The sequence below is a fragment of the Camelina sativa genome, chromosome 12 (assembly GCF_030686135.1).
Source record: "Camelina sativa cultivar CO46 ecotype springtype chromosome 12, ASM3068613v1".
In the NCBI taxonomy this organism is placed as follows: Eukaryota; Viridiplantae; Streptophyta; class Magnoliopsida; order Brassicales; family Brassicaceae; genus Camelina; species Camelina sativa.
This window is the reverse complement of record NC_141891.1, coordinates 6,728,345-6,740,189: the sequence shown is the minus strand read 5'-3', so window position 1 is coordinate 6,740,189 and position 11,845 is coordinate 6,728,345. Positions and strand designations below refer to the sequence as shown.

Below are 11,845 nucleotides of genomic sequence, written 5' to 3'. Positions count from 1 at the left end.
GGAATAAATTTTTGGTTAATTGATGAAAATTGATAAAAGTATTACTTATAAAATTATGACATATAGAAGAAAAATATTTAGGATATTTTTGGATTTCTTAAATTTTTGTGGATGTTAACTGATTATTTTTATTATTAAATTTAAAATACTAACCAATATACATATAATCTCATATGATGCTCATATTATTATTTTTTAATTAAATTTTTAACTATAATCCATGAAAAAGTGAATTATGGTTTTACACAATTAATACATCATATTTAGTTCTATGCATAAGATGAAATGTATAATTAAACTTAAAATATGGTTTATTGTGATGGTATAGATATTTAAATGGCACTCTCTATCCTATAAGAGCTTTTGGGTAAAAACACAAAGATTAACAAACAATAAATATTACGTCATCTATAAAACTTCAACTAATAGAAAAATATACTGCATAGTTCAAATAGTCATAAATTGTTATATTAATAAAAATTATACATAGAAATTTGAGAAATTATTATAAAATAAAGCAAAAAAAAATCTTAAAACTCTTATATAATGGAATTAAGAGAGTATTAAAATGAAATATGAAAGTTTATATTCAATATTAAAATGTTACAAGATAAAATCTAAAAACATGTATATTACTACTTAATTATTTTTAATATTTTTTTTAAAATTTTTACCCGCGTAATAAGGCGGGTCTTATCTAATTATTTAGGTATAGACGTATAGATAAGAGGTAAGAGTGTTTGAAAAAAAAAAAAAAAAATAGATCAGAGGTAAGGCCTTCCCCAACGAGAGGGTATTTAGAGAGGTTTTTTTTTGTCAACAGGGGGTATTTAGAGAGGTTTTAAAGTGAAAAGAAGGAAAAAAATTAATCAGAGAAAAGGAAAAAAAATAAGAGGACCTCTTATTTAGTAGATTCAATTTGGTAATAAGAGACCATACGTGTCACCAATTTGTTGGACAAACCGATTAATTAATGTGTTCTCAAATTATTTTTGAGGGTCGAATGATTTTATTTCTTTCTCTCCCTCTCTCTGTTTCTCTCTCGATCGAACTCGCGAATTCACAATGGAAGGAGATGGAATCAGATGAGATTCAGGTCGGAGGAGATGCGAATCGGCGGAGGCAACCTTAGAGGTTTGGGTGGTGTTCCGGTTACTGTGAGTTACGCTAGTCTCCTATAGCATTCTGATTTCTTGTTCTCTATAAAACGTTATGCTTGCTTATATACAATCTTGTTATGCTGCAAATGAATGCAGTCCGATCGCTTCTATAATGCTGGATGGACAGGGGATATACGGGTAGTTCTTGGTTATCTTCAACAAAAATACCTGAAGGCTCCTCCTCTCTTTGCTATTGGAACTAGCATTGGAGCAAATGTTCTGGTATTTATATCAGGAACCTTAGTGTTTTACAATTTTGGTTTCTTCCGCTTTGATCCAGCTGAGAAACAAGTCTTAGGTTTGAATTATGTTGAAGTGTGATGGTTTGGATTTCTATCATGGACCTTCTGTGTTGCATATTGATATGAGGTTACTGAAACTATCTCTCTCATGCTTCAGGTTAAATACCTTGGGGAAGAGGGATGAAAAGACTCCTCTGAGGGGTGTTGTAGCTATTTGCTCTCCATGGGACCTCTTGGTGAGCTATTTTTCATAACTGTCTTCTTCTCTGTGTATCTTAAGTTCTTCTCTCTAATCACTTGATGAGACATCAAGACTTCTTTTATTTTCTTCATTGAATTTGGTTTCAATGCAGGCATGAACCTCAGTATTCACGGCTTGCTAATTGGGAAGGCATCAAAAAGGTTAGTAGTTTAGCCACAGATCCATAAGTTAAATGCATCGAAACAAGCAAAGTTCATGAGAAAATAACTTACATATACTTCTTTTGCTATCAACGTTGTCTATTGAAACAGGGCAAACAAAAACATTGTCTTTTACAACAAATGACGGGGGACATCTAGCGTTCTTCGAAGGATTAAATGGATCTATGTACTTCCCTTTACTAAGTACTGCCTACATCTGTTGTGTACAGGTGGGTTCGAGCCACCAATGAGTTTCTTGGCGCCCTTAGCTGCAGTCGTTATATGCATATACAGAAAGTAAATGTTTGTTTTTTTAAAATTGCAGTTTAGATTATACAACTCTTCTGTCTATTGCTTTCTTCCTAAGATAATCAAATTTTTGTTGCAGATTCAAGAGAAAAGAAGCTCAGAGTCATCAGGGAAACAAGAGCCTTTGATAAACCAAGGCCCGTACCTAAACATTGCAGAAGACGGGTTGGTGGCAGCAGTCAAATACGAGAAAGACACCACTACCACCACCGAAGCAGAGAGGACGAAAGCCTGAGGAAGATGTAACAAAGAGAAGCTTTAAGGAACTGTGTCGGCAGACGTCACGGCCCATATGGTTGCTTGGTTACAGGTTTGCCTTTACTTGGACTGCTTCTAAACTATCTCTTCCGTAAGAAGCAACGACCTACAACAACATCCAAATCCTGAAAGTTGCTTCCTTTCTCAACAACTCCATTCATCCATTCTTATATGATCGATCTGTCCTAAGTTTATAGAATCCTAATTAAAATTGTCCTAAGCACAAATCCTCCTAGCTAACTAAACATTTATACTAATTATAGTCTACTTAAAAAATTTTATTTTCAAAATACTATCTTTTAAAAAATAAGAGACTCAAAATTATATCCTACCATTGGAGGAGAGGATAATTTTAATTAAGATTCTAAAAGTTCTTATTTTATAAACAATACATGATATATTGTTACCACTTTTGCCCATACACTTCAGTTAAACTTTCTATCTCACAGTAACCACGATACAAAATATTGTTTACCTACTCCGTATTGTTTTTTACATTTTTTTTTTTACTTTTTAACTTTATCGACAGGAAAAAGAAAAGAAACTGGAAAAAAACAAAAAAGAAGAGGAAGGTTGAGTTTCTTTCCACGAGACGTCTTCCACGCACGCACGTTTTATCACGAATTTGTCAATCTTGAGTCTTCAGAACACGCGCGGTTCTCACGCGCCTCTCATTCTTGAATATTTTCCACACGCGCCGCCTCGTCTCCTCCTCTAACTTCATCTTCCTCTAATATCGCCGCCGCTGCAGTTCTTCGCGTCTCTCTCCTTCTAATCCTTTCCTCCGCCGCATTGGCTAAATCAAATTAAAATAAGTAAATAATATAAAAACTATAAAAATTATTTACTTATTTTAATTTTAAGTCAAATATAGATATAAATCAGTGTATTATAATAAAAAGAAAATTTATAAATAATGTACAATAAATTTAGAATATATTTTTATTAAATTTTATTTTATTTGTAAAATTTTAAACTCACCCGCGGGTCCTTATCTACTACGCTAATAAACAAAAAAATATATATACTACATTACTTATTTCTCTGTAGTGTGCTATGGTTGTGAGAAACTTGAGACGCCATAGATTATCATTACAATTTTGAATTTTATAGTTGATAAAATTTTGCCTATGATATTTAATGGATCGGAATTTTATTGTAGTTGTAATTATCTATTCTTGAAGTTTATTTAGTCGATAGTTTGATTTATTAAATATAATCTCAATCAGACTTTTTTTTTTTTTTTTTGGTGAATATAATCTCAATCAGACTTGGACTTGGACTATTGTAACCCGAGAGACCTATATATTATATATACCTAATGGAGTAGGCAACCTTCGATTTCCTCATCAATAACCACCAATTATAAATTAATCGAAGAAGCCATGACTACGAAGCCCCCTACTTTTACCACCGTTGATCTATCTCCTCCTAGCCCTCTCCGTGCATGGTGGTGAGGCTCAATATCCGTGTATTATGTATCATAACAATGATTATATAAACCGAATTATCTGATCCTCTTAATGGTTTGGTTGCTGCAGGGTGAACAGCAACGTAAAATTCGATATTGCGATGAATATCATCATACTAATCCTCAACATTGCAACGACCAAGTATGTAATAGCCCACAAGATTCCCTTAACCGCAGGTGGTACATTTCTCTGTCTTTCGATGGATTCGGCTGTTCTCTCCCTCTTGACTTGGCAAACTGCAGAATATATGGATGATTCAGTACGTGATTCCTACTTGTTGGGACGTACCATTCAGACTTTAGGCTTTGGTTATTTCCTCGACCTCTTCTATGCTATCTCTCCTCACTTGGCTCTAGGCTTGGGTATACCTTGTTTGATATGGTTCGTAGTTACCATGATTTGGCCGTCTCTATGCACAATAGTGCAACAATTACGTAATCGGTGGATGGCTAGGAATCAACCAAAAGAGGCATCGAAAGTTGCTATTACTGTTGTTTAAGGTGTTAAGTTTTAGGGTTTCCTTTCTCTATTTTTTTTGTTTTCCCTTTCTCCTCAAGTTTTCTATTTTAGACTATCAATTGTATTCTAAAATATTTGATCCTTATTTTTCGTTATTTCTTCTATGATTCTATCTAATCAACTTTGAAATACCATAACAAACCAATATATGTTTTTGAATACATAGAGTTTTTTTTTTTTTTTTTTTTTTTATAAAACGAATACATATTGCTCAAGAGAGTTTATAAATCTCTGAAAATCTTACGTATGCAACAATTTTTATGCTTTTTAAAGCACTAATAAATAAATAAATAAAAGATATTAATTTATCTATAATATATCATAAATTGCTTGGTTAACGTATGTTATTATGATGATAGACTGCTTTGAACATGTATCTAAGTAATCAAAATCGAGTTGAATAAATCTCTCCGCAACAATTTCGAGATCCTATACTTGTTGTACATATAAGAAGTCCTCTCTAAGGTAACATCTGTTTCTTGCCCCTGTTTCTCCTCTGTTTTCCTCTGATTTTTCCCTTCAGTAGTATTCTGCTGCTCTTGATATATCCTGCAAAGCGAAACGAAATAGCAATTGATATTGTTGTTAGTCTCAAGATAACAACAGAAAGAGAGAGTGACAAAAATATGTTTTGGTGTATTCAAATATTTACTTTAATATTCCTAGTGGAGACTCAAGAGCATGATCATCGAGTAGCCATAGGTTAAAATCTTGAAAGCGTTTCATCTTCTTGTCGTAACCGATAATGTAGTTCTTGTGGACTATGACATGTTTCCCCTTTGTCTCATTCCTGAAGTACAATCCTCCTGATGGGAAAGCTGATTGTGGAAGCAAGTAGGCATCTACCTGTTTAATAGAAGATCACAAGAAGAGTTGAGTATGAATTAGAACAACTGAAATCAACATTAGAGATTAAAACCAAAGTCGTACCTACTCATAACTCCTCTTACTTATGGATGTTTGATTACCAAAAAAGTTTACTCTCTAACTCCTAATGTTTACTTAGACCAGCTTTTTTGAATTAATAAACTAGATTTTGATACCATGTTAATTTTAAACTTCCATAAGCAGATGTGAAATTTGGAGGAAGTAACATTACATACTTGATGAGCTGTTTTGGAAATGCTCGATTAAAAGCAGGCTGATCATGTGGTTTCTTTGCCTCGGTGTCAGACCAAGGTTGAGCTTGAATCTCCTCAACCCATTTCTTCATTAGAAGCTTTGCACCATCAGTTGAACGCAAGAAAACCATGCAGCTACATACGTAAGTCACTCCGCTTCGACTCAGAGGTGGTAGATCATGGGAGTGATTCAAAGGCTTAACCTGGCAGCACCAAAATCAAATCCAGATCCAAAGATACATAAAGGCTCTAAAATGCAATAGATTGAGATATGTTACATACTGCAATCATGTCATCCATGAAGTATACGTCGTGGCTTTCTTTCACAGTTTGGCAAAGTCGTTGAGACTTCTCATAAAATAGCCACAAGACAATTTTTGAACAAAAATACCCCGAGCATTTTTATTGGTAGGTTTGCAAAGCCTCTCCCTCATATCGTGATCTTTCACTATATGGTTATAGCCTTATAGGTATGTATTACTTCAAAAAGTTTGATGCTGGTGATAACTAACCCCGGTTAACTTTTCTCCGGGACAGATCAGTATGAATACTTCGGTCAGATTTATTGTTGTTAAAAAGCATATAAGATTCGATCTTTTCGTATCTCATCGGATATGAAATTAGATTGAAGATTAAGATCATAATCCCAAAAGGGTTTTAGATACCAACTCTTTCATTGTTTAAATGTGAAAATCATACATGGATAAATTATAAGAAGAAGGACTCAGAATAAATGATCCAGAGGAGATTCCAGAGACTTTCCATGATTGCAAAAGATGGCACAAACATACACACAAACGCACTCCTCTGCACAAATCAGCTTTGTTTCATCCATCCTCGTGTACCTACGAATCTCAAAAGAATCAGAAACAAATCGAAAGAATGATCGGTGGAGCTTTAGATAGTGGTTGAAAAGGTTGTTTATATTTTACCTGGCTGTGGAGAGGGTGAATCCGATGAGATACTAAGGCGCATTACTCATCTGTAAAAAGGAAGAGGATCAATTGTTGTCATTCCCTTTGGATAATCAAATCATATGCAGACAACTTGTGTGACTATTCTATTCAAGTAGTTTAATTAGCTTGATGTAAAATTTCCTTCTACAAGTGTAAAAGTGTAAGAGTTCAAAACTAGATTCACGAGGGCACACAAGAGGAATCATTGAATCAATCTAGAAAAGACCATCTACATTTTCTTTTGCAAACCTAGGTTTTTAACAATCTCGTAGCTAATTTGCATAACCCTCTACACACAGATGTCATGTAACCAGTGAAAAAGACTGTCTTCCCAAAGACTAACTAGATTGAGCAAAGAGAAGGGATACTGATTCTCTTTGGATATTTTAGTATCTCACTGGATATTTGGATATCAAATTAGATTGAAGATAAATATCATAATCCCAAAAAGGTTAGATACTTGATACCAACTACTTCATTGTTTAAATCATATACATATAAGGTAATAAGAATAGAATAAGGCAACAGTAAAACAACCAATATATAAGATGTGTGGTTCATCGTTAGTGAATCTGACCTGCATATTATCAAAAGACAACCATCCATGAATTGATGACCAAGTTTCTTTGTTATAAAAAAAAAGAGCAAATTCATGTATTTGGGGGATATAAACCTGCAGCCTGCTGAAAGGACAACTATAACCATGAAAAGATATCGTCCTCCTGGTGGCCGGTGAGATGAGGGCATATAAATCTTATACATCGTCCACACCCATTGAAGCCAGGGTAGGCATAGAATTCTTCGGCTTCTCTAGCCATCTTCACCTCAAGTTTCCTTCCTCCCATGCGCCTTCCATTCAGTTCTAACGCCTTGTCATTGCCTTCACCACCTCTCAGATTAATGAAAGCAAATCCTAAGGGAACACGGGTTTTACACTCTATGGGAACAAAAACCCTTGTGACGACTCCAAAAGAACTGAAAATGGTAGTCAATGCCTCCTTGATATCATCTCTAGATTGCAACTGTTGAAATCCCTTAACGAAAATGGTACTAGAATTGTTTCCCTTGAATTCTTCACAATCAAAACCACAAGTGACTATCTCTTCCTCCTTTTTCATTGGGGATTCTTTCGCCTATGTATATATATAACTATAGTCAAAACAAATACGAGAGGTATAAACAAACCAGTTACTAAAAAGGAGTAAAAAGAAAAACATATACCTTCAATGAAACCTGATCTAGTAGATCGGCTTTTGTCAAAAGAATCTCCTGTAGTTTTTTCACGGTTTCAGACAGCTCTTTGATAGATTTCGTCAATTTTTTTATATCCTGCCGTTGCATTAAAAGTAATGAATAAGATAATTGGTAAAAACAGATCAAACTCATTACTTAGCTTGGGCGAGAGTGAGCCATCTTACATGGTGTTAATGTCGAAAATAACAAAAGAAAAAAATTACTTGTATGATACTTACATCTTTCGAGATAATTTTTTCATCTTCATTACTTTCCTGCAAAAATCAAACCAAAAATGACATGGTTATGTCAAAGAATGAGAAATCACAACAAAAGTTGTAGATAGTGTGGCGATGCGATTTAATAGAACAGTGTTTTCTACGATTCCACTATATGTTAAAAAAGGTTAATTACGCTTTGCATAAACCTCATAAAATTTAAGTGAGAAACAAGTAACTAGAGAATTACACTAAGCATACAAGCAAGAACAAGGCCTAACCTGAGATTTCTTCTTGTGTATCTTCTGTTTTTTCAGGGCAATTAGCATGTCATCACCACCAATTTCCTCAACATCCTAAACAAAACAAAGGCGAAGTTAGTAATAGAGAGAAGCAAAAGCTCAAAATTAGAAAAGAACAATGACAAAAGAGATTACAGTTGAAGATTTCGCCTTGGAGCGCTTCTTCCCCATCGGCGGCTGTAGACTTGCGTGAGAAAGGGGTAACACAACCCTAGACTATTTTTTTTTTTTTTATATTCTGGTTTCGGCTGGGTTTTTAACTGGGCCATGATTTTTGTTTAATTAATTGGTTTTATGTTGTATCTCATTACAAGTATTTTATATATTGTGCATATATACGCAGGTATAAATGAAGCTTCATTACAAACATCTTCACAAATTATGGTTTTATCAAGTGGTTTATTTTGTATATTCCGAAGAGTATCATATCTCTTGTTATTATTTACTCAAAGAAAAGTATTAGGCTGGCCTGGTGATATAACTAACCCAATTAGCTTTCCTCGGGGACAGATCAGTATGATTGCTCAGATTTGTTGTAAATGTTAAAAAGCAAATAAGTTTCGATTTTTTTGTTTGGTCATTGGATATCAAATTAGATTGAGGATAAAGATCATAATCTGTAAGAGTTCAACTGTGATACCAACTCTTTCATTGTTTAAATGTGAAAATCATACATGGATAAATTATAAGAAGAAGGACTCAGAATATATAATCCAGAGGAGGTTCCAGAGACTTTTCATGATTGCAAAAGATGGCACAAACATACACACAAACGCACTCCTCTGCACAAATCAGCTTTGTTTTCATCCATCCTCGTACCTACGAAATTCAAAAGAATCACAAACAAATCGAAAGAATGATCGGTGGAGACCACTCTTTAGATAGTGGTTGAAAAGGTTGTTGATAGTTTACCTCGCTGTGAAGAGGGTGAATCCGATGAGATACTAAGGCGCATTACTCATCTGTAAAAAGGAAGAGGATCAATTGTTGCCAATTCCTTGTTACTATTCAATTCAAGTAGTTTAAGAGTTCAAACTAGATTCGCAAGGGTACACAAGAGGAATCATTGAATCAATCAAGCAAAGACCATCTACATTTTCTTTTTGCAAACCTAGGCTTTAACAATCTCATAGCTATTTTGCATATAACCCTACACACAGATATCATATATGTCTGTGTATAACCAGTGAAAAGACTGTCTTCCCAAAAGACTAACTAGATTTTGATTTCTATACCACTCTACTTTATTTTTTCCCTGGACAAGTTTTCATGGACTCTTTAGTTTCAGCAACTAAAAGTAAGAAGATACTGATTCACAATTCATATTAGAGGTAACAGAGTTTACAACATTCCACCAACTGCATGGTTTTCACTAATCTACGTCTTTGGGAGCTCAAGAGATTCATTTTTTCTCTTCCTTATCAAGTCAAGAATTGTAATACTTTGCTTACTATTACTCCAAACTAGAGAAAAGATAGAAAACAGTCAACAAAACACCCCCAAAAAAAAAAGACTTTCCTGGTCGGCCAAAAGCAAGTATCTTCTTTGGTTTCAAGAATATTCGAATTGAAACACAACCAGTGTTAGCAAAATAGAGCAAAAGCAGTGTAGGAAAGTCATGAATTGAAATAAAAATATGTTGGAAGCTCATTTGCACCACTTGCAGAGGAAATCTGCCTAACTTGCTAGATAAATATCAAAAAGGCTACCAAAATAGCATACACACTCAACAAAGCAGATGAAGAGAAAATGGAATCTTGAGGAGAGCAACGAATCACAGAATAAAATATCATGGCTACTTTTTCGATACTAAAGCAGAAAAGTTAGGTAATTTACACAAGCTGAAAACAGAGTTGAACACATCAACAATAAACAATCAATAGCAGAACAGAATTAAACATCACAATACTCTAATTTCAGAAAGCAAAGCCAATGGAAAAATCTAAGTTTTCACGTTCCCATCTACAGCAATCTCTCTAAAACACTAAGCTAACATAATTCAGAACGATTCCATAAACTAAAACCAGACAAAATGCAAAGTCAACGGGACATTTGTAAAAGAGTAAGAAAATGAACAAGTCCTGACCTTTGATGTGTTCATGATGAGCAGGAGCATCAGAAGTCTTAGCGTCATCATCTTCATCATCATCATCATCATCATCCCTACGTGATTTAACAGTGACAATAGCTTCCCTAGTACCACCAACGTTCCCAGGAGGAGAAGGACCATCACGATCATCAGGGTATCTAACCACAACAACAGGACAAACACAATGGTGAACACAATAATCACTAACAGAGCCAAGCTTGCCATCACTTCCTTTCTTCTCAGCACCAAAACCTCTACTTCCCATAATCACAGCACTAAGGTTAAGCCTTTCAGTCTCTAAACAAAGCCTCTCTCTCATATCGTGATCTTTCACTATATGGATCTTATGAGGGAACCCAGCTTCTTTCAACGGTTTCGCTAGATCCGCTACTTTGGATGATGTGAAAGCATCGAAATCTTCTTGGCTAGGTTTGGGTTGAGCTTCGGGATCGGAAGGAGGAGGAGGAGTGGTTTGGAGAGGGAGAGGTCCCCAATCGGCGCCGAAGAGAACGGAGGTTGGAGAGACGTGGAGAATGACGACGGCGTCACCGGGACGGATGTAATGGTCAACGGCCCAACGAACGGCGAAAGCGCTTTCTTCGGAGAGGTCAACGGCGACACCGATCTTACGACGAGCACCGGCGGTTGGGGTTGGAGTAGCGGCGGAAGGAGTAGAGGAAGAGTGGTGGGGAGAGTGACGAGGTGATGAAGGGTGGTGGATCTTGATGTTTGGGAGGTGAGGGTAATCGGAATCTGGATTCATGATCGACTCTTCTTCTTCGTCTTCGTCTTCGTCTTTGATTCAAACAAATTATAGAAACTTTGATTATGAAATGATGAAGAAGAAGAGAGAGCCGTGTTTATCGATGTTTATTCTTAATTTAATTTTGTGAGTGTTATTTAATGTAATGCTAATTGTTGGATAATGTCTTTTTTGTATGTATATTGAATTTTCAAACCTTGATAAGTCGAGAACGTGCTAAGCAGTCACAAGGAACTTGTTTTATCTTTTTGAGTGTTTTTTTTTTTTTGATGGGCTGTAATTTTATATTAATGGCCCAATATGTCATGATTTTTAATTTTTAAATATTTTAGTCTTTACATTTGACTGTATCAATATGTCAAATATAGATTGCTTGCTGTAATCAAACAATTCTCATAAGCTTAGTTATTGTGTAAATTCTTTGTAAATTTATTTCAACTTTTAAACAATATTCTCATAGTGTTTTTTTTTTTTTTTTTTCCTTTTCTTTTGGACAAACATAGAAGTGTAAAATTGGTTATTTATGAAACCTATATATGCAAGAAAATAAGAAACCTATATTTGCTTCTCTTTTTTGTTGATGAGAAATAAGTATGTTTTAGTATAAAATATGCATGTTTATGTTTTCTATTGTTGATCCAATATTATATGGATACAAATTGCTTAAAATTATATCACACTATTTCTAAAATTAATAGATTTTTGCTTAATTAATAGATTTTTTTCTAGATTTTTTTCTAAATTAATACTGTGAATGACTGACTCTGTAAGTATTAAATCTGAACCAAAACAAAACCTTAT

General features: G+C 34.5%; 4 protein-coding genes and 1 pseudogene across 5 annotated transcripts; 2 read left to right on the top strand and 3 right to left on the bottom strand.

The window, feature by feature from the left end:
* The first annotated feature begins 820 nt into the window (after positions 1–820).
* Positions 821–3,340, top strand: LOC104730652 (embryogenesis-associated protein EMB8-like). Of its 2 annotated transcripts, XM_087479699.1 has the most exons (7): positions 821–1,157; positions 1,257–1,382; positions 1,560–1,638; positions 1,756–1,804; positions 1,916–2,101; positions 2,193–2,423; positions 2,901–3,340. In XM_087479699.1, the coding sequence occupies exons 1-3, from the start codon at positions 1,086–1,088 to the stop codon at positions 1,584–1,586; spliced, it is 225 nt and encodes a 74-aa protein (XP_087335825.1). In that variant the 5' UTR covers positions 821–1,085; the 3' UTR covers positions 1,587–1,638; positions 1,756–1,804; positions 1,916–2,101; positions 2,193–2,423; positions 2,901–3,340. The 2 variants fall into 2 exon arrangements, with proteins under 2 accessions (XP_087335825.1, XP_087335826.1); XM_087479700.1 differs by lacking the exon at positions 2,901–3,340 and having other exon boundaries at positions 997–1,157; positions 1,916–2,034; positions 2,193–2,661.
* Positions 3,341–3,756: 416 nt separating this feature from the next.
* LOC104730651 (uncharacterized) lies at positions 3,757–4,342 on the top strand. The gene is made up of 2 exons (XM_010449852.2): positions 3,757–3,824; positions 3,913–4,342. Exons 1-2 carry the CDS (start codon positions 3,757–3,759, stop codon positions 4,340–4,342), a joined length of 498 nt encoding a protein of 165 aa, XP_010448154.1.
* Positions 4,343–4,822: 480 nt separating this feature from the next.
* On the bottom strand, positions 4,823–5,614 carry LOC147930234 (UDP-D-xylose:L-fucose alpha-1,3-D-xylosyltransferase 3-like; annotated as a pseudogene).
* Positions 5,615–7,092: 1,478 nt separating this feature from the next.
* On the bottom strand, positions 7,093–8,363 carry LOC104730650 (uncharacterized). Its single transcript, XM_010449850.3, has 5 exons — positions 8,328–8,363; positions 8,172–8,246; positions 7,912–7,947; positions 7,661–7,768; positions 7,093–7,572 (listed from the first exon to the last, which is right to left on the bottom strand). The coding sequence occupies exons 1-5, from the start codon at positions 8,361–8,363 to the stop codon at positions 7,135–7,137; spliced, it is 693 nt and encodes a 230-aa protein (XP_010448152.1). The 3' UTR covers positions 7,093–7,134.
* A 538-nt stretch (positions 8,364–8,901) lies between these two features.
* Positions 8,902–11,265, bottom strand: LOC104730649 (universal stress protein PHOS34). Its single transcript, XM_010449849.3, has 3 exons — positions 10,279–11,265; positions 9,105–9,154; positions 8,902–9,011 (listed from the first exon to the last, which is right to left on the bottom strand). Exons 1-2 carry the CDS (start codon positions 11,042–11,044, stop codon positions 9,147–9,149), a joined length of 774 nt encoding a protein of 257 aa, XP_010448151.1. The 5' UTR covers positions 11,045–11,265; the 3' UTR covers positions 8,902–9,011; positions 9,105–9,146.
* Positions 11,266–11,845: the final 580 nt, after the last annotated feature.

Coding starts and splice junctions, on each gene's coding strand:
- LOC104730652 (XM_087479699.1), top strand. CDS start 1,086: ATGAGATTCAGGTCGGAGGAGATGCGAATCGGCGGAGGCAACCTTAGA. Junction 1,158..1,256: donor TGGGTGGTGTTCCGGTTACT/GTGAGTTACGCT, acceptor AAATGAATGCAG/TCCGATCGCTTCTATAATGC. Junction 1,383..1,559: donor GCATTGGAGCAAATGTTCTG/GTATTTATATCA, acceptor CTCATGCTTCAG/GTTAAATACCTTGGGGAAGA.
- LOC104730651 (XM_010449852.2), top strand. CDS start 3,757: ATGACTACGAAGCCCCCTACTTTTACCACCGTTGATCTATCTCCTCCT. Junction 3,825..3,912: donor AGCCCTCTCCGTGCATGGTG/GTGAGGCTCAAT, acceptor TGGTTGCTGCAG/GGTGAACAGCAACGTAAAAT.
- LOC104730650 (XM_010449850.3), bottom strand. CDS start 8,363: ATGGGGAAGAAGCGCTCCAAGGCGAAATCTTCAACT. Junction 7,769..7,911: donor AAAAAATTATCTCGAAAGAT/GTAAGTATCATA, acceptor ATGCAACGGCAG/GATATAAAAAAATTGACGAA. Junction 7,573..7,660: donor TAGATCAGGTTTCATTGAAG/GTATATGTTTTT, acceptor ATATATACATAG/GCGAAAGAATCCCCAATGAA.
- LOC104730649 (XM_010449849.3), bottom strand. CDS start 11,044: ATGAATCCAGATTCCGATTACCCTCACCTCCCAAACATCAAGATCCAC.